At 36.3% G+C, this 21,655-nt stretch overlaps 1 protein-coding gene across 1 annotated transcript; it reads left to right on the forward strand.

The window, feature by feature from the left end:
* The first annotated feature begins 4,358 nt into the window (after positions 1 to 4,358).
* Positions 4,359 to 21,414, forward strand: LOC111048225 (zinc finger protein 271). The gene is made up of 4 exons (XM_039419888.1): positions 4,359 to 4,524; positions 16,364 to 16,463; positions 18,111 to 18,211; positions 18,517 to 21,414. The coding sequence occupies exons 1-4, from the start codon at positions 4,513 to 4,515 to the stop codon at positions 20,746 to 20,748; spliced, it is 2,445 nt and encodes an 814-aa protein (XP_039275822.1). The 5' UTR covers positions 4,359 to 4,512; the 3' UTR covers positions 20,749 to 21,414.
* Positions 21,415 to 21,655: the final 241 nt, after the last annotated feature.

Raw genomic sequence — 21,655 nt, forward strand, 5'->3', positions numbered from 1 at the left:
CAAATTGGCCCAACAATTATAGCCAACGTCGGCAAGCGCCAGTTTGTGGATAGGTGGCTTTTCAGCACTGGCCTTCTTTGGCCATCGCTTACATTTATCGAGCGGAGTCACATTCCTTCTACTTTGTGACGGAGGCCAGCCGAGCGGTTCAAAGTACAGTGAAGGCCAAACATCCAAATATTTTGGCAAACCACCCCATTCACACCTTCAAGTCAACCAATCTCTGCTGTTTCCTGTTTTGACATCTGCTCTGCTGGTTTTTCTGTGTACTAAGTTGTGATTTTTGAGTTTATTTTCTGTGTATTGTTATTAACAATTATACTAGTAGTTCTGTGAACAGTAGACCTCACGCAGTATTCTCATCCACAAGTACCTGATTGAAACTATAGACCTTAAGGTGCCTACAGATATACGCGCTGCGAACATGAGCAATTCACTTTTAATCTAGGACTAGAATGTACTTAGATTGTAAACTCAGCTGGGAGTATCACCTAGTGAATTTATGTAAAAAGCTTTCTAGAGTAACATTTCTCTTACGAAGACTGAAATATTGTGTAAACCTTGATGTAATCAAAATGATTTACTTTGGTCTCTTCCATTCACACTTGATTTATGGAGTAAAACTGTGGGGCAACTCATCTTCTTCAAAAAAAGCATTTATATGGCAAAAGAAAGCACTTAGAGTTATATTTGGTAAGAAATACAATGAATCTTGTAGAGGAATTTTTGTAGAACACAAAATTATGACCTTGCTTGTCTGTATATATATTATAATTTAATCTCAGTGTTCTAGACATAGGGACGATATAACTAGACCTACAGTTAGATTGACTAAAACTCTAAAAAGTCATAAGTACCTACAAATTCGAATGTTTAATTTACTACCAGATAATGTTAAGAAGTTACCATTGAAAACGTTTTGTATTTCTGTTGATAAATGGCTCAAGTCTGAAGCTTTCTATTCTGTCAATGAGTACCTAGAATATTTCAATGTATATGTGTAATTTTGTTCGTTTCTATAGTCCAACTCGTGTTATTTTGCTACAATATTTCAATGTGTATTTGTAAATTTGTTCATTTTATAGTCCAACTTGTGATATTTTACTTATTATTGACAAAGCCTATTGCTTACATTTTTGTAATGTTGTTTTATGGCCAATAAATTCTTGATTCTTGATAATCAGCTGATGCTAAGTTTTTTATATCTGTATCTTACCGTTTCTGTAAAAATACAGATATAGTCAGCTGATTAAAAGTTAATTGCTAATGTTCGCGGCGCGTATATCTGTACGCACCTTTATGGAAATAAAGCAATAGACTGGCTTCTCTACACATCTGTGTAATCACTTGTCAGCTGATTTATGATGAATAATAAATTCTATAGTCTGATTTTTACTCCAATATTGGCGTATGAAGGAGGCTCCTTTTTCCTTTTATATTATCCTTGAAATGCAAAATTTCCAAAAACCTTGAATATATGTCGACACGCAATTAAAAAAGGAACATACCTGTCAAATTTCATGAAAACCTATTACCGCATTTTGCCGTAAATGTGCAACATATAAACATTAAAACATTTAAACATTAAGAGAAATGCCAAACCATCGACTTGAATCTTAGACCTCACTTCGCTCGGTCAATTATAATGATTATATAAATATAATGATATATTTTTTATATTCCCCTCTTATTTGATTTTTTGAATCTCAACTCCATTTTCAATTCGTCATATTGAATGCAGTGCTCTTCAGAGCAAGCACTTGTAATAGTCCATTCAAAATATTACTTTTGACTTGAAGGGATGTGCGGGGAACAGGAATAGATGAAGATCAGCCAATAAAAGTGTTAAATAAGGTCATAGGAAGAAGCACAGTTGCCAATTTGTCGATTAGACTCAGTGTTTTCAGTGAGGAAACATTTTATGACTATTATGAGCAGTTGAACACTCACTTTATGATGGCCACTTTACAGCACAGCAAAATTGCTGCAGCTGTATCCTATCCCAAATACCTTAGAGATGCATCTCTCTTGAAGATATTTCTTTAAGGTCTTTGTCCTATCCCTACTTTTCTCTGCTCCGCATGTCCCTCCTCCAATTCAGAAGTAATTGGCGATATGGTCGCCACTGGCCACGCAGTATGGATGTGTGGATGCCAATACAAAAGCAGTCAAAGCTTACTTGGCTGGGCCAAGTGTGGACTGGGCATAAAAGTGTGCAGCTGTGCAGCACAGTTGCCATGCTTTTCTGTCATGTGTTGTGTGTGTACATCTCAGCATAAAGAAATGAATACTACATAATACAGGATGATATTCGTTCATCTCTGGTCTCAGCATAGTATTATTTAATTTATTGGTCCATAAAAGGGATCACTAAAATAAAGCCCACTGGGACATGTCAAGAAAATGTGAAATAAAAACAGCTGCTCTGAGGCAGAGATCAAAAAAGAAAATAAGTACTCACCACACTGCTTTCCAACATATAGAACTCACAGAGAGTGATCCATGAGTAGGCCCTCGAAACCGCACAGCAGGCAGATCCCTTGCCAAGAGAGGTAGCCTATACAGGAGAGGTATTACTTGCGCAGGTGACCTGTAAAGTTATACCGGAGCGTGTGTGCGAGCAGCTTCAGGCAAACCTGCACAGGTAGATCAACCTGCGCTGGTCACCAGAGAAGAATCGAATTTCAATTCTTTTAACCTGCACAGGTGTGCTCATCTGAGCGTGTGTATGGGCCTTGACGGTATACGTGCACAGGTTTATGTCATCTTGTTCACTCGCCATAAACATCACCCACAAAGTAGAAGGAGTATTCCTCTTTCTTCTCTGTGGGTATACTGCAACGTGTATAGCCTGCCTTATAATGGCTGATAGACATATATGCCAGACCAGTGCGGGATCTGCTGGGCCTTTGGTAGGGTATATCCAGCCTGAGTCTACTCCTGGTTTAATATGGGTGGAAGCTCTGTCAGGTCACGAGCAACCCCACATTTGCATGTGTTCTGCTTCTGCAAAGAGTATAAAGAATGTGAGGGAGAAGACGGTGAGGATACTCTCTTTAATAAAGAGTGGGCGACAGTGGGCTAATCTACCAGCCCTACAAATAATCCTCATGGCCCTCTTCTGGAGACGAAGGAGTCGGACGATATCTGTGGCTCCACCCCAGAGGGGGAGGCCATATAAAATCACACTCTGAAAAGTGCCAAAATAACACAGTTCAAGATAATGAGGTGGCACACTGTATTTAAGACCTCTCAGCAGGAAAACTACCCTGCTCAACCTGGAGCAGACTGCCTCAATGTGCTCGCCCCATGAAAGCTTCCTGTCTATGATAAATCCTAACAGTCTGATGGGGGCAAAATTGTACTCATTCCCATTTCTAAGACTGAACACAATAGACTGTGTCTTCATTGAGGAGAAAGCGATTGGCAGAGAACCAGTCCAACACAAACGCCCCAGTCTCCACCATAGCTGCCTTCAGCCCTCCCATCTCACGACCTGCGCGCATTGAAGAAGGTGATGTCGTCCCCATAACAGACAACACACCTGCCATCTACCTAAGCTTTGTCATTAACTGAAATCAGAAATAGCAGAGATCCCTGAGGCACTCCACATTGTCCACAATCTCTGATCTCATAGAGAACTCCATTAGCCAGCACCGCCTGTCTGCGACTCTCCAGGTACGCCTGAATCAGTCTTGGAGGAGATCTTTCCACAACATAATGCTTAAAGCTTGTCTATAAGAATAGCATGGTCCAGTGTGTCGAAGGCCTCGCTGAGATACGACCGGCCATGTTCATCTACACTACCACCCATTCGGCTTTGCTAAACAAAATGGCATGTAGAGAATATAGGATAATAGTTTATTTTCTTTGTTACAGTATTTTTCAATATCTTAATATGCTATCTTTCGTTCATGGCGATTGGCGATGGTAAGCGAAGCAAACCACCCATTCACACTCTGGCGCTCGTCGTTATTTGTACACATTGGGCGATAGTGTGGATGTAACATCACGTCACATCACACCACTTCCACCAGTCGAACGTCGAGGCATCGAGGCACTGTGGTCGAGGCGTCACACCACAGTATACATACAGTACGGAAACTTGGCTATACCCTGACGCCAAAATCCGCCATCTTGTTAGGAAGCGCTGCATTGTAATAGTATTGATGGTAGGTTCGGATCACTTTAATGATCCGGATCAATTGATCTCGTTCACTGTCACGAGCCAATCAGAAGACCAGGATTGGAACTTCCCAAGGTCACGTGACGTGTTTAGTATTGGGGTCATGTAAAAAGCATTGGTTAGATAGGCGTTTGATTACAAGTTTCCATTCTGTATCTATTCTGTGGTCACACCACCACCACCACGTCACACTGTCACAGTGACTACGTCATCAATTATTTGCATTCTGTGATTTTGAAAAAAGGATTCACATTTTTAATTTTGGTCTCCACTCTCCAGTGGATTTTTCTTGCTCACGTTATTAGCACGTAAATAGAACAATAATTATGGAATGCATTGTAAGTATGTTAAACTATCATTTTACTTATTCATGTACCGTAAGACTTTTATTTCAACTCTTGCCTACATAGGCTAGCCTATTTTCCAAGCATCAAATACGGTAAGTCAAGTTACTTATAACAATATGCAAGTCACAAAGACTTATTTATTATTTTCTTTTCCGGCTAATGCATGATTTGACGTGCACTTCAAAAGACAAAACTTGAAAAGTGCCATCGAAATACGGTACGTGACATGTCATAACTCGAACACAGATTATAATTTATATAGGTAATATTAATTATTCCAGTACAAATTAGAGCAGCAGTAATTTCTCATTTCAATATGTTACGTTATATGTTTGAAGGGACGGATTCAAGGATCCAAAGGTTCAAAGAACCGGAGCTTATTGTGTGTCCCAAGTACGTTAGTTGGGCAAACCCATACTTGTGTCCTTCACAAGATCCAGGAGTTTTTCTCTTTACTAACATCCTATTTATAATCTGTTTGCTTGCAGCCGAACAGAGCCCTTCTCCTTACCCCTAGTCTCTCGCAATCCAGTATGATAATATGCTTAGCAGTTTCTTCAGACTGACTGGTCCACGTGACTTACGTGAGTTCCACTCTTGGCCTTTTTTTGTAGGTCCTTCCGCTGAGGGAGGGGTCGCTAAATTGCCTCTAGGGCGCCTGGTGCCTGGCCACCCTCGACTCTGCCTCTTGACCAACATTTGCCCCTCCGAAACTTTGCAGGGTCAAAAGCTTCACCTCTCTCAAGAAGTTTTGCCTGAATGGCCGCCTTTCTTTGAGCAGTGGTGAGGTTTGGTCTCCGCAAACCGCTTGGTTGCTCTATTGCATCTTCAGGCATTCATGCGGATTCTTGCTTTCCTGGACTTCTGAGAAGCTCATCTTCCCTCTCCAGTTGGGATGGTGTGATTGAACTTACGTCATCCATGTCGTGATCAGTAGAAGCCTTCTCAATGTTGATAGTCTCTACATAAGAGTGCCACGGAACCTCCTGTGTTCCTGAGGACCCATTTCGGATTGAGAAACCTGCCCTGATAGAGCAGATCCCGATGGTTTGAAGGCAAGGCAACTTCTAGAGTTGTCTTGGGGTTTGGTTTTTTTTTCGTTCATGTGGTTCCCACGAACAGCTAGGGAAGTGTAGTCTACCCAGACAGAGCCCCGCATGTCCAGGCAAGGCTGAATACTACAGGAGGGCGCACCGTCCTGCAGGCACCGTTAGGGCATAATAAAAGCACCACTCATCAGCACGGTCCACATCACTCCTTGGTTTGGCCTAAGAAGAAGTAAGAATATGGCCAAGGAAGGCCGACAGATAGGAAAAGAAAGAATGGCACACAGCTAAGTGAATGGTAAAGTGTCATTCTAGAAATTAAAGTTTCAAAGCATATTAAGAAGGAAAAGAAGGGTTTTGGAAAGGGGGTCAATTTTTTGCCTCCTACGACAAGCAGGCATACTGTAGGTGTATTCTGGTTTTTAACAAATTCTTGAGTCCAATGTTCGACTTGTAGCACCCTCAAATCACAGTGGGCTTTATTCCAATAAGTGTTTTTTCTTCAAGTCATGTATCATTTTGTAAAATATGTATTGGATTTCTGCAAATTTCAACTCATTTAATATTATAATTGAGAAAAGATAGCACATCTTACATGATGACTGCTGAACACCAAAAATAATATTAAAAAATTACCTTTCAAAACAGTATGGTACCACCACCACCACCACCACCAGTCCCGTGTCTAACGAGTAGTCCAGTAATGTCTTATTAAAATATCAATAGTATCGAACCCCGGTAGTGATGCTATCCAAAATAAAAACTGGAATTAATAATATAATATAGTTTGATTGTGTAAAACAAGTTGAGACTTGGCCCTCCATCCGAAGAAATTACAGGGTTGCCAAATCGTGTAAAATTGCAACTTTCTGAAATTTCCAATTCAACGTCAGAATTGGATGTATAATATCATCCCCGATATCCTAGTAGTGCTAAAAAAGTTTCAGGGTTGAAGGATTAAAAGGAAATTTAACTTTTATGATAAAATTGGAAACATCGCGAAGATTTGTTTTTCTTTTGAATATCACTTCTCTCAGAATCATGTAGTGTCATAATACGTAATAATTTTATATCAAATCAACGGGGAGACTGTCTCCTTTCTATTGGTGTCTGGATCATTTTTATCAGACCCATAGATATTTTTTAATTAATAATTATGTTCGTCAATGTCGAGACATTTCGAGCAGAAAACATGAAATTTTCGACATGCTGGAAACTTTTTTGTTTCAAATGATAAGTAGGTGGTGAAAGCGAGAAAGTTTCTCAGAAATAATTGAAATTATTTTTCCAATTGTCAAACGTACTCGGAAGAACGTATTTTGGCCTCTCAGGAGTTTCAAAGTCAAGGATAGCGGCTGAATGGTGTGCCGCCATATGCTATCGATAGCTGGGATCAACAAATTCAAAATACAGAACGATTGAAAACATCTGGTGTGGCGCACTAACACAATTTTCCTTGCCGTTATGAGAATTGATCACCTGTCGCTAGTGTTCTGGCGCATCTCAAGTCTACTTATAAACAAAGATCTGAGCCAGCTGGTGACAGGACAATAACGCTGGAGACATACGAGGTCTGCTATCTCTCCATAGTGAATGATTTAATAGAATCAACGGTTGCCAACAGTTTGCAATTATATATTGGATAATCACATTTTCTCGAATTTCGAGGTTATTTTCAATTTTAGGTGAAAATGTTGCTAAACATTAATTGTAGAGATTTTTATGCTCAATCTTTTCCTCTTGAAATTTTTTGTTTAAATTTTATCTAAAGCCTGATAATTGGGAATCTAAAATCAAATTTTGCATAGATGGGGCGGAGCTCCTGAAATTTTTACAGATATGGGACTTGTTGCAGTTGATAGAGCTTATCAATGACTATTCCAGTTATAAATTTGATCAAAATCGTTGGAGCCGTTTTTGAGAAAATCGCGAAAAACCCTGTTTTTGACAACATTTTCGCCATTTTAGCCGCCATCTTGGATTGCATTTGATCGAAATTATTCGTGTCGGATCCTTATAGTGTAAGGACCTTAAGTTCCAAATTTCAAGTCATTCCGTTAATTGGGAGATGAGATATCGTGTACACAGACGCACACATACAGACCAATACCCAAAAACCACTTTTTTGGACTCAGGGGACCTTGAAACGTATAGAAATTTAGAAATTGGGGTACCTTAATTTTTTTCGGAAAGCAATACTCTCCTTACCTATGGTAATAGGGCAAGGAAAGTAAAATTCAGTAATTGCAAGCCAGATGATCATAATAATAGTGAAAATGACAACCTCGCCTTGAATAATCCAAGCGGTGTTTCATTACAGCCTTTCTAGAGGCAATCAGCTGACTCCCTTCACCATAGTAAACAGAATAATACTGCTGTCTACATTGCATCTCATTTACACTATGGCCTCGAAACAATTAATTCTGTCTATTGTTTTGACATGCGCTGTATATAGATTTCCACTTTTCAATACTCTAAAAAAATATTACAATTTTCTTGATTTAATCATGCTCATGATAAAATCAGGATTTCGTTGTTTGCTCACAGAATTTATTATATCAATTTGAAGTGTGCCTTCTCCATACGAGTCAGAGGTAACACAATTTGATGACTCTAGTTTTTCAGATATCGATGTTTTTCAATGAAGTTTCATGATATATTATGTGTCCGACTCCTTCATCTTATCCTTATTTTGTGAAAAATGAAGATTCAAAATTTCTTTTCATAGGTTTCTTGTGTTTTATCTTGTTTCATCACTCTTTATATACTTAAACACTTGATAATGGAATGAATATCATCGGATCACGTGAACAAAAAAAAAAGGGTGGGCCTACCTGACATACTATATGATAACACTGTACTCCTGATAAGTTGAAAATTTTCAAGCTGAAGTAGATTAATTTGTTGCACATTCGGTTAAAATATTAACAAATATACCAAATATTACCAATATTATATCACATATAGTGAGAACGAATTACTCTGAAGCTTTCTATTCTCACTGAACATGAAGAGGCAATTACCAAGCCAGAATCGCAGTTCCGTTCAAATCATTATTATCAGAGCTTTCAAATTGATGCTATGTAACTATGGATGTTATCCCCATCTCACAATTTCCCTATTTATCCTTATCCTGATTCAGAATAAAGTAGTTGATCTCTATAATCACAAAAATCAATGTACAGTACCTGTAATAAATAGTAAAAATAACAAAATTTCTAGTAATAATGCAACTTTTTCTAGGTATGATTTTAAGGTTCATAAAATGACTTTTTCTCAATCACAGGCAGAAATTCCAATGATCATCATAATAGTAATTTAATGAAATTGTTTGTATTGTACATTGTTCGTCGCAAGATAAGCTACATCTTCAAGGTAATCAACATATTTAGGATTATCATGTTTACGAATGAAAGCGAGACTGTGATAGAAGATTAAAAAAACTGAAATATAAACATTATATACAATGCATATTTCTGATAAACTATAATTACAAATGATAGTATCAAGCCGAAATGAATTGAGCAACTGAATTTCAAAGTTACTATCCACTGTTCAAATCGCACTGTGATTTCCTTTTACTTCCAAATGGATTGAATTGCCTCACTCTTCAACGTAACAATTATTGTAAAAAAACCAGTGGAATGTGAACGTCATCCAAATAGCATTTTAATTTCAATTTTCAGATCATGAAATTTATAAAACTAATTCTTGAGAGAAGAGTGATGAATTGCAAACAGTGCAAGAAACATTGATACAAAGCGATAGGTTGAGTGGTAGAGAGGACTTACTCTCTACCTAAGTCCTAACTCCGCCTAATAAAGAATTTTTCATTTCATTCATTTCATACAATGAAAATCACATCGATTAATTTTAATACTGGACTTAATTTATATTATCGTTAATTTATATTATTTTTAAAGCTGTTAAATGTAAAACCAACATTTTAAATTTTCTCTACTGGAGCAAAACATCGATAGAAAATAAAGAAGAGCCCATTATAAGCACAATATACTTGTGTACTAGAATTCACTTGAACTAACTCATCACTTCAACCCTTCAATGATCACAATGAACTAGAATGGTATAAAAACCATGAAATTGATAATCAGGTACATTTTCAAATAGCTTCACCCAACTTAATCTGTGAATGCAAAGTCACCAAAACATGTTCAATAGAATTAATTTGAATGCTTCAAACAAAATGATCTATTCTTTTGGTGCCCTAATCAAAATCAATTTCAATCAACATTAATCGACATAAAGAAAAGCTTCTGCCAACCTGTGTAATGAATGACAAGATGTGAGTGGAGGTGAAAAATCGATATTTAACGAAAATAATAGAAGATGATGAATCATCTTTCAATTAATCTTATACGGTAGGGTACTTTGTGGTTAAATGTGAACACTTTCATGATTTTCCTACCTTTTATGCATGCTTACTCTTCCTTAATTTGAATGTTTGCATGGCTTTCATCTTTAGAATCTACTGAATTTTCATATTGGACTGTCTAAATAATGTAGATTCAGCTAGTAGAACGGAAGATAAGCTACTTACAGAGAGAATCATAGAAAGTTTCAACTCAACAAGCCCAATGTATAATTTTTTTTGCCTCAGCCGTCATATATATTTGGCTCAACTGAAGGTATATTATCAACCTGGCTTGGAGAATATTAACTGTAGAAAACAGCAAACACTGCACGCTATGATTTTTCAGGAAATTGCCACTGTTAACACTATTGTAATCTATGATTTATCTCAGTTTTTGACATTCATAACTTATAATAAATTTTAGCATAGAATTATGATCATACACACATATTTTAAATATGTATTATATTATGTAATAGTATGAATATTTTATCGGTTGCAAACAATATCTTTGTCTGTCATAGAATGCATGATTTAGCACATATATAACAACAAATGATTTTTGAGAATTTAGAGAATTAAAATGTGAAAATTAGTTTCATCGCATGTCAAAACAATAGACAAAATTGATTGTTTCGAGCGCCATAGTGTGAATAAGATGCAACTTAGAAAGCAGTAGGCCTACTACTGTTTTTTTAGGTTACTAACAGAATTACAATAGGGTTTTCTCTGCTATGGTGAAGAGAGTCAGCCACGCCGTACCGCGTCGACTGTTTCCCCTTCCACAGCGTCAAATCGAATCGCAAATAAATAACAATATAATATAGTTTGATTGTGTAAAACAAGTTGAGACTTGGCCCTCCATCCGAAGAAATTACAGGGTTGCCAAATCGTGTAAAATTGCAACTTTCTGAAATTTCCAATTCAACGTCAGAATTGGATGTATAATATCATCCCCGATATCCTAGTAGTGCTAAAAAAGTTTCAGGGTTGAAGGATTAAAAGGAAATTTAACTTTTATGATAAAATTGGAAACATCGCGAAGATTTGTTTTTCTTTTGAATATCACTTCTCTCAGAATCATGTAGTGTCATAATACGTAATAATTTTATATCAAATCAACGGGGAGACTGTCTCCTTTCTATTGGTGTCTGGATCATTTTTATCAGACCCATAGATATTTTTTAATTAATAATTATGTTCGTCAATGTCGAGACATTTCGAGCAGAAAACATGAAATTTTCGACATGCTGGAAACTTTTTTGTTTCAAATGATAAGTAGGTGGTGAAAGCGAGAAAGTTTCTCAGAAATAATTGAAATTATTTTTCCAATTGTCAAACGTACTCGGAAGAACGTATTTTGGCCTCTCAGGAGTTTCAAAGTCAAGGATAGCGGCTGAATGGTGTGCCGCCATATGCTATCGATAGCTGGGATCAACAAATTCAAAATACAGAACGATTGAAACATCTGGTGTGGCGCACTAACACAATTTTCCTTGCCGTTATGAGAATTGATCACCTGTCGCTAGTGTTCTGGCGCATCTCAAGTCTACTTATAAACAAAGATCTGAGCCAGCTGGTGACAGGACAATAACGCTGGAGACATACGAGGTCTGCTATCTCTCCATAGTGAATGATTTAATAGAATCAACGGTTGCCAACAGTTTGCAATTATATATTGGATAATCACATTTTCTCGAATTTCGAGGTTATTTTCAATTTTAGGTGAAAATGTTGCTAAACATTAATTGTAGAGATTTTTATGCTCAATCTTTTCCTCTTGAAATTTTTTGTTTAAATTTTATCTAAAGCCTGATAATTGGGAATCTAAAATCAAATTTTGCATAGATGGGGCGGAGCTCCTGAAATTTTTACAGATATGGGACTTGTTGCAGTTGATAGAGCTTATCAATGACTATTCCAGTTATAAATTTGATCAAAATCGTTGGAGCCGTTTTTGAGAAAATCGCGAAAAACCCTGTTTTTGACAACATTTTCGCCATTTTAGCCGCCATCTTGGATTGCATTTGATCGAAATTATTCGTATCGGATCCTTATAGTGTAAGGACCTTAAGTTCCAAATTTCAAGTCATTCCGTTAATTGGGAGATGAGATATCGTGTACACAGACGCACACACACACACACACACACACACACACACACACACACACACCACACACACACACACACACACACACACACACACACACACACACAGACGCACACATACAGACCAATACCCAAAAACCACTTTTTTGGACTCAGGGGACCTTGAAACGTATAGAAATTTAGAAATTGGGGTACCTTGATTTTTTTCGGAAAGCAATACTCTCCTTACCTATGGTAATAGGGCAAGGAAAGTAAAATTCAGCAACTGCAAGCCAGATGATCATAATAATAGTGAAAATGACAACCTCGCCTTGAATAATCCAAGCGGTGTTTCATTACAGCCTTTCTAGAGGAAATCAGCTGCTTGCGTTTGAAATAATTCAGTCAAATAATCTTGTAAATTGCCAGCCTTTAGCATACAATTTGGTACACAATGCATACCATGCAGCCACTCTTCTAACTTTGAATTGGAAATTTCAGAAAGTTGCAATTTTACACGATTTGGCAACCCTGTAATTTCATTGGGAAAACTCGCTGAACGACATTAAAAGGATAATTCATCCTTGGCTGAAACAGCTGTGGATAGTAAAAAAGTGAGTGAGCGCGTGAGTATGTGAAAAATAAAAATATCGCATCCCCGAAATTCATAAGATGACATATAGCCAGCTGTGAAATATGAACACGGTCATTTTAAAGAATATTGTGTTTTGTGTATCAATAAATAAAAATAACGAGCGAAGCTCGGTGCCCCGATATTTGATATATATATATATATATATATATATATATATATATATATATATATATATATTACATTTGAGTGTTTCGCGGATGGATATATTATATGTAAAAGAATTAACCGGGTACATCCGTTTGTTTTGACTTACTTGAGTCTGACGTTTCGTCGCCATCGCAGACGACATCTTCTGAGGGTGGCGTCGAGATCCACGGGTGGCGGGTGGATCTCGACGCCACCCTCAGAAGATGTCGTCTGCGATGGCGACGAAACGTCAGACTCAAGTAAGTCAAAACAAACGGATGTACCCGGTTAATTCTTTTACATATATATATATATATATATATATATATATATATAATATATATATATATATATATATATATAATATATATATATATATATAATATATATATATATAATCTATATATATATAAGCGAAATGGCACTCACTCACTGACTGACTCACTCACTCACTCACTCACTCACTCGCATAACTAAAAATCTACCGGACCAAAAACGTTCAAATTTGGTAGGTATGTTCAGTTGGCCCTTTAGAGGCGTACTAAGAAATCTTTTGGCAATATTTTAACCCTAAGGGTTGTTTTTAAGGGTTTAAAGTTCGTCTTTTAGCATGTATATTCTTCTTCTCCCAATCTCTTAATTATAATTGAAATTTCCATATCATATGTTACTATAGAACTATAATCTAGATAGAGTACCTCTTCTCGAAACAGTTGTTAACTGGCAACTAAATTAATAATTTTGTCAGGTTGGCATTAAGTTGAGTTGACTTTGTGAGGTTGGCAGAAAGTTGAAGATTTAAATGCATTTATCGCGGAAAAATCGATTGGGCACTGCTTGTTCTATCCTGGGAATATTATATTACTGGCCGTCAGGCTCGCTTCGCTCGCCATATCCGTTTAGCTAGACGTTTAGTCTGGACCCCCGCCTGGATTGTTCTAACATTTTTATGATAAAAATGCTCAACTGAAAAATGCAGGCGAGCGAAGCGAGCCTGCTGATCTCATCCTTGGACGATCCAGTCGGGGGTCCAGGGGGCGGAGCCCCCTGGCTAGACGGATATGGCGAGCGAAGCGAGCCTGACGGCTAGTAATATATAAAATCAGTGAATATCTTTTGACATCAACCTTACATCAAAGCAGTAAGAGCATATTAAATAATGTTTGTTGAATTTTTCATATTGTAAATTTGATGCGATTTGATATTGAATATCAAATAGTCATTTCATGTTCCAGAACATTCTAAAATCTCTCAATAAGTTACTTGAATTTAATTTCAAAGTCAACCTGTTAGCTTTGTACAAATTATCAATAAACCATTCAAAGCACTAGACACATAAAGCACAAATCACAAAAATATTGGAATGAATTTTTCAACAAATAATTCAAAACTACTTTCCAAAATTAATCTACCATGGATTAGCCTATATATAATTTCATATTTACTTCTGAAGCTTATCAATGAAAAACAACAATAATTATAAACTAGTCGAGGTGTTATTATTTCAAAATTGGTTTTGAAAACAATGTTACAAAACCAAATTTTAATATCAGCTGTGGTTTTTCGTAAAGTGTGAAGTTTTTAGCTTAAAAATTTCTAGTTTCATTCAAGATTTAGACTTTTTGAATAATAATTACCTATTAAGTTACTGTTTTAGATTTTTCGATTCTAGACTCTAATAGTATCTATTTGATTCAAAATTTGCTCGTTTATCTGAGTATTGAAGAGCGTAAATTGTATTTTGAAAAGTGAGAGTGACATAACCAACTTTTTGATTTGGACTATATACTATAAATTGGAAATGGGACAGTTTTGGGCATGAGCCTGTTGTGCCTTTCCTCATGTTAAGTATGTGTACACAATGTGATAAATAAATAAATATCTTGGGAGAAGAAGAAATATTTGTTGAAGCTTGCATAGAATTTTATTTCAATTAGAAAATTTTATATATCATCATAGAGAAAAGATAGCATAAGAAGATATCCCATGGCATAGATGTTCCAAATTTGAAGCTGATTTTTGTCAACTGAAGCCGATTAATATGTCAAATACTGAAGTACTGATTTGGCCGGGTAAGAGTGTAAGAATGGCACAGTATGAGAGACTACCAGCATCACATAGCTTCACAATAAATAACTACTACTTTGCTCACTAGGATTATCAGCTTGAGTTAACATTGAAATTTGTAACTTAAAATGCCATATACCATGGGATACCTTGTTATGCTATCTTTTTTCTATTATACTGTGCAAAGACAATGGTATAGGTAATGTGCATCTCTATATTCAATATCAATCATACTTTGGTTGGATTCGACACAAAATGTCATTATACTATATATTTATGTAGAATTGTATATTAAACAGGGTGTTCTGAAAAAAGGTACCCATAAGTCACGGCGTGATTCCTCTCATCGAAAGAAGAAAAAAGTACTAATTAACATAGGTCCGAAAATGCTTGGTTACCAAGTTATACAGAGTGAAAGATTTCGTCTGAATTTCAGTTCCCCTGCCGAAACGAATCCCTAGGTATTTGTTTTCTGTTAATTAAGATGTACAATTCAGCGTACTTTATGTAAAATGAACTGAAAAATTGAATAAAACCGTTTACAGACCTGTAGCTACAGTAATTTTTAAGATATGTGACGAAATACGCGAAACTTGGTCCCGAAAAAAAGTTCCTTAAAGTTGAAGCAGATCTACTATGTTAAATGTACAATAAACACGGATTTTTTTTACAGAATTTGTAGAAAAATTTAATTTTGAAGAGAAATATGTAGAATAAGTCTATAGTAGACAAACACAACCAAAAAATAATCCTCAATTACAACTCATAAGGATTATTTTTCAACTCCATAATGTTTTTTTTTAAGTTTGCGTTTGCCTATTATAGACTTATTCTACATATTTCTCATTGAAATTAAATTTTCTACAAGTTCTGCAAAAAAATTCTGTGTTATTGTACATTTAACATAGTAAATCTGCTTCAAACCTTAAAAGAAACTTGTTTTTCGGGACCAAATTTTGCGTATTTCGTCACATATTTTAAAAATTACTTTAGCTACAGGTCTGGAAACGGTTTTATTCAATTTCTCAGTTCATATTACATAAAGTACGCTAAATTATATATCTTAATTAACAGCAAACAAATATCCGTAGGGCTTCGTTTCGGCAGGGGAACTGAAATTCAGACGAAATCTTTAATCTTTCACCCTGTATAACTTGGCAACCAAGCATTTTCGGACCTATGTTAATTAGAACTTTTTTTAATGAGAGGAATCACGCCATGATTTATGGGCACCTTTTTTTTAGAACACTCTGTATTTGTAGAATTATAATACAGTTACAAAAATAATGTTACATTTAGTTGAGCCAAATAAAATAATTTTACTGATTTTTACTGTCCAACATCAGAACTTACTTTGTATAATTTGTGGTGTACTTACTCATAAAAAATAGAAATATAATGTCCAATATCACAGCTTACTTAATGTAATATTGTGGGTGTTCTATCCATTGTAACTCTATGTATACTTTTTGCAGGTGTCATCCATCCCTGGTCAAGTGAAGGAAACAATCTTAAAAGAAGGCGTAGACTTGAAGGAAAACGAATGCAAAGAAAAAGAACGACTATCCAGAAAAGGTTGGATGATTTATCGCAAAGATTCTGCTCTACAATTCAATTTCAAGCTAGTTCAATATTATGTAGCTTACCAGGCGGCAGGCTCGCTTCGCTCACCTTAACCGTCTACCCAGGAGGCTCTGCACCTATCCAGAAATACAGGATGTTTGAAAAAGAACTCCCTAGTTTTGATGTGTCATAGAATCTTTAAAAAGTGATATACACTATTCTAGTTTGTGATGTTTGATTCAGCAACTGTACAAGTTTTGCCCCCCTGCAGTTATCAAACATACTTGACCTTAAGACGGCGCCAGGGAACAGTTCCTTCAGTTGACACTAGACAGACACTCGCTTTCCGGGAAGGTGGATAGGGAGAGCTCGCCCGATTGCTTGACCACCACGAAGCCCGGACTAAACTCCTCTGGACTTTTTCTTTTGGGGAAACATAAAAAATGTTGAGTACAGTGAAAAAATCCGAGACATGAACCATTTACGGGAAAGAATCGTCTCGGCGTTTGGGACAGTTACACCTGATATGTTGGTGAATACGGCGAGAACTTGAATATCGTCTCGGACGTGTGCAGGGCAACAAATGGATCCCATGTTGAAGTGTACTGATGTTGAACAAAACTTGAAGGTTTTATTTGAATTATGTAGCGCAGGGTTGCAACAATCGATTAATAAATATTCAGTTATTTCTTAATTAGAGACTTGGTTAAGATATTATGAGAATTATTGTATTTCAGTCTCATAGTTCTTTAAAATGTGAAACAGGAACGATGTGCAGAACAAACAGTATAATTTTCTATTCTGTACACCCTATATGTAAAATATGTGCTTTCTTTCATAATTCCAGTGGCAAGTGAATAGATAGATGGATATTTAATCCATTCATCTATACTCATCATCCATTCACCTTGTACTCATACTTACACAAGCAAACAGTTGAAAGTCGTCAAATTAATACAAATATAAATAATATAGTCTGCTAAAATCGGCCAATTCCTTCAATGATCCTCCAAATACTCCTGCATCGTGTAGTAGGCTTTGTCTATAAGATATTTTTTTAAGGTCGGCTTTAAATCTATTAAGAAAGAGGAATGCTGGTGGATGCACGCTTCAAATATATAGGGAGCTTATTATAAAATTTTCAGCCTGAATAACTAGGCTTACCCTCAAAAAGCTTCCTCCTATGCGGCTGAATAGCAAAGTTGTCTCTGCCTCTAGTGTTGTAGGAGTGCATATCGGAGATAAGTCTCAGGCCCATTCTATTTTTTACAGTACCTATGTATACTTATTCTTAGAATGTAAATCGAAGGCACCGTCTGTAGCGAAAATGATCTGAACGCATCTCTACAGGGGTGATTAAATCCAAGGCCCACTATATATACCGTATTGCCCTCTTTTGTAATAAAAAGACCCTCTGAATATTTACCTTTGCGGTAAAACTCCAAAGCTCTATACCATAATGACTGTGAGGTAACAGTTAAAAGTAGCGAAGTATGCAACTTTAACAGTGTTTTGTGGGACATATTTTGCTAGATTTCTTAAGAGGGAGAGACTTTTGCTTATTTTCTTCACAATATTATCAACATGGCATGCATTGTCCATGTCAACCTGTCAAGTTGATGACAGTTCAATCTACAGAATGCTGTGATTATGTTTCAGAAACTGCTCTACCCACTGCCTATGCCAAACTGAATCGTATTGGAGTGCTGGATAGAAATGCCACAACCTTTCACCAAAATCAGAGCTCTGATGATGATTATGTAAGTATCAATATCATTAGTATCTTGGAATTTCAAATAATTCCAAGTCAAGGTTGTACTGATTTACAAACAGAACTTTCAATCCAATTTTCAATGACAACATTCTGCAATAGCTCAGGAATATGTGAAAATTACTAACTTCCATTGATCCTTCCCTCATTGACTCCTAGAGCAAAGCTCCATCCCATTATTTAATGTTAGACCCCTATATTGTGAATGTGTTTTTATTTGTGAATGGTCATGTGTGAATTACATCAGTTGCTGATTGAAGCATTTTGATTGTTATTTTGGCATTCTGCTTTCAGGAGCCATCATCATCAGCTGGTAGTGGGAGTGATTCCTTTGCAGAAGAGGAGGAGGAGGGTAACAACGAAGAAATGGGAGGAGATGTAAAAGAAGAGAGGGTTTTATGCAAAACTATTCTTAAGAAACATCATCTGTGTACAATCTGTACAAAAAGCTTCTCTCGATCTTTACATTTGACTGTTCACATGCGTATTCACACCAAAGAGAAGCCATTCGAGTGTACATTATGTACAAAAAGGTTTTCAGTTTCTTCTAATTTGACCATTCATATGCGTAGCCACACCAAAGAAAAGCCTTATCAGTGTACAGTATGTACAAAAAGGTTTTCTCAATCTAGTCATCTAACTACTCATATGCGTATACACACCCAAGATAAGCCTTTTCAGTGTACAGTCTGTGCAAAAAGGTTCTCACAAACTAGTATTTTGACCAGACATATGCGTATTCACACCAAAGAGAAGCCTTATCAGTGTACAGTCTGTGCAAAAAGGTTCTCACAAACTAGTATTTTGACCAGACATATGCGTATTCACACCAAAGAGAAGCCTTATCAGTGTACAGTCTGTACAAAAAGATTTAATAACTCAGGTTATTTAAAAATGCATATGCGTACTCACACCAAAGAGAAACCTTACCAATGTACCATCTGTACCGAAAGGTTCTCTTTTCATAGTAATTTGACCACTCATATTCGTATTCACACCAAAGAGAAGCCTTATCAATGTACAGTCTGTGCAAAAAGATTCTCAGATAAAAGTTATTTGACCATACATATGCGTATTCACAACAAAGAGAAACCTTATCAGTGTACCATCTGTACAAAAAAGTTCTCTTTTCGTTGTAGTTTGACCACTCATTTGCGTATTCACACCGAAGAAAAGCCTTATCAGTGTACGATCTGTACAAAAAGGTTCTCACAAACTAGTATTTTGACCAGACATATGCTTATTCACACTAAAGAGAAGCCTTTCCAGTGTTCAGTCTGTACAAAAAGGTTCTCTTTTTCTAGTAGTTTGATCACTCATTTGCGTCTTCACAACAAAGAAAAACCTTATCAGTGTACCGTCTGTACAAAAAGGTTTTCACAGTCTGCACATTTGACCTCTCATATGCGGGCTATTCACACTAAAGAGAAGCCGTTCCAGTGTACAGTCTGTACAAAAAGGTTTTCAGTTTCTTCTAATTTGACCATTCATATGCGTAGCCACACCAAAGAAAAGCCTTATCAGTGTACAGTATGTACAAAAAGGTTTTCTCAATCTAGTCATCTAACTACTCATATGCGTATACACACCCAAGATAAGCCTTTTCAGTGTACAGTCTGTGCAAAAAGGTTCTCACAAACTAGTATTTTGACCAGTCATATGCGTATTCACACCAAAGAGAAGCCTTATCAGTGTACAGTCTGTGCAAAAAGGTTCTCACAAACTAGTATTTTGACCAGTCATATGCGTATTCACACCAAAGAGAAGCCTTATCAGTGTACAGTCTGTACAAAAAGATTTAATAACTCAGGTTATTTAAAAATGCATATGCGTACTCACACCAAAGAGAAACCTTATCAGTGTACCATCTGTACCGAAAGGTTCTCTTTTCATAGTAATTTGACCACTCATATTCGTATTCACACCAAAGAGAAGCCTTATCAATGTACAGTCTGTGCAAAAAGATTCTCAGATAAAAGTTATTTGACCATACACATGCGTATTCACAACAAAGAGAAACCTTATCAGTGTACCATCTGTACAAAAAAGTTCTCTTTTCGTTGTAGTTTGACCACTCATTTGCGTATTCACACCGAAGAAAAGCCTTATCAATGTACAGTCTGTGCAAAAAGATTCTCAGATAAAAGTTATTTGACCATACATATGCGTATTCACAGCAAAGAGAAACCTTATCAGTGTACCATCTGTACAAAAAAGTTCCCTTTTTCTAGTAGTTTGAACACTCATTTGCGTCTTCACAACAAAGAAAAACCGTTCCAGTGTACAGTCTGTACAAAGAGGTTTTCACAGTCTGCACATTTGACCTCTCATATGCGGGCTATTCACACTAAAGAGAAGCCGTTCCAGTGTACAGTCTGTACAAAAAGGTTTTCACAGTCTCAACATTTGACCACCCATTTGCGTATTCACAACAAAGAGAAGCCTTACCAGTGTACCGTCTGTACAAAAAGGTTCTCTCAGTCTTCTAATTTGAATACGCATATGCGCACACACAGTTTAGAATAAATAACTAAATTTCTTCTTCTCTATTGGTGTGCTGCTGCCTGTTTAATATGTTTCGAAAATGTTCGCAAATATCAAGTCTTTGTTTTTCAATTATTATTATTTACTAATGCTAAATTGTGTAGGGCCTATAGTTACGTAATACTTTGGTCATCTCAAAAGTAAGTTGCACTATTTTTTTATATCCGCGCAGTTGGCAGGAGACGTCTGGCATTCGCAGTGAACTTTTGTCTGGGTGTTGTGATAGCACTGTAAAATTCCTAAGAGGCCGCCATGACTTATTTGTCAGTTGCGATCAAACCACTATTGAGCTACAACTTACTCCACACCATACTCCCCTGATCTCGCTCCAAGCGACTTTCATCTGATTCCACAGCTGAAACAACACCTTGGGGGAAGACGCTTTGCAAACGAAGGAAATCTCATACAAGAAGCTCCGACATGGCTTACCAGTTTGGCGGTAGAATGGTATGACACTGGATTAAAAAAACTTATACCACGATACCAAAAATGTATTGAAATCAAAGGAGATTATGTAGAAAAATAACTGATACATGTAGTTTTTCAAAAATAACCTCCTAAACAAACTATGTGCGTTATTATATTTTTTATTTAATAGTGCTTACTTCTGAGATAACCACGTAGTTTATATAATATTATATAGTTACATAAAATATGATATACAGTAGTTTACATGTTGTGGTCTAGTGTTGTAAAGTCTTTCAGATAAGATTTTCATTATTTTTAATGAAAAGAATTATTTCTTTTTTTTAAATTTTCATCTTAAAACTGTATTCATTATCTGAAAGTGTAGATTAGTTCACAAGAAAAATCACCATAATACTGTATTATTTATGTATTCACGGAAATATCTCGTACACTACTACTTACGATACATACTACGTAGATA

This window comes from Nilaparvata lugens, chromosome 1, assembly GCF_014356525.2.
Source record: "Nilaparvata lugens isolate BPH chromosome 1, ASM1435652v1, whole genome shotgun sequence".
Classification (NCBI taxonomy): Eukaryota; Metazoa; Arthropoda; class Insecta; order Hemiptera; family Delphacidae; genus Nilaparvata; species Nilaparvata lugens.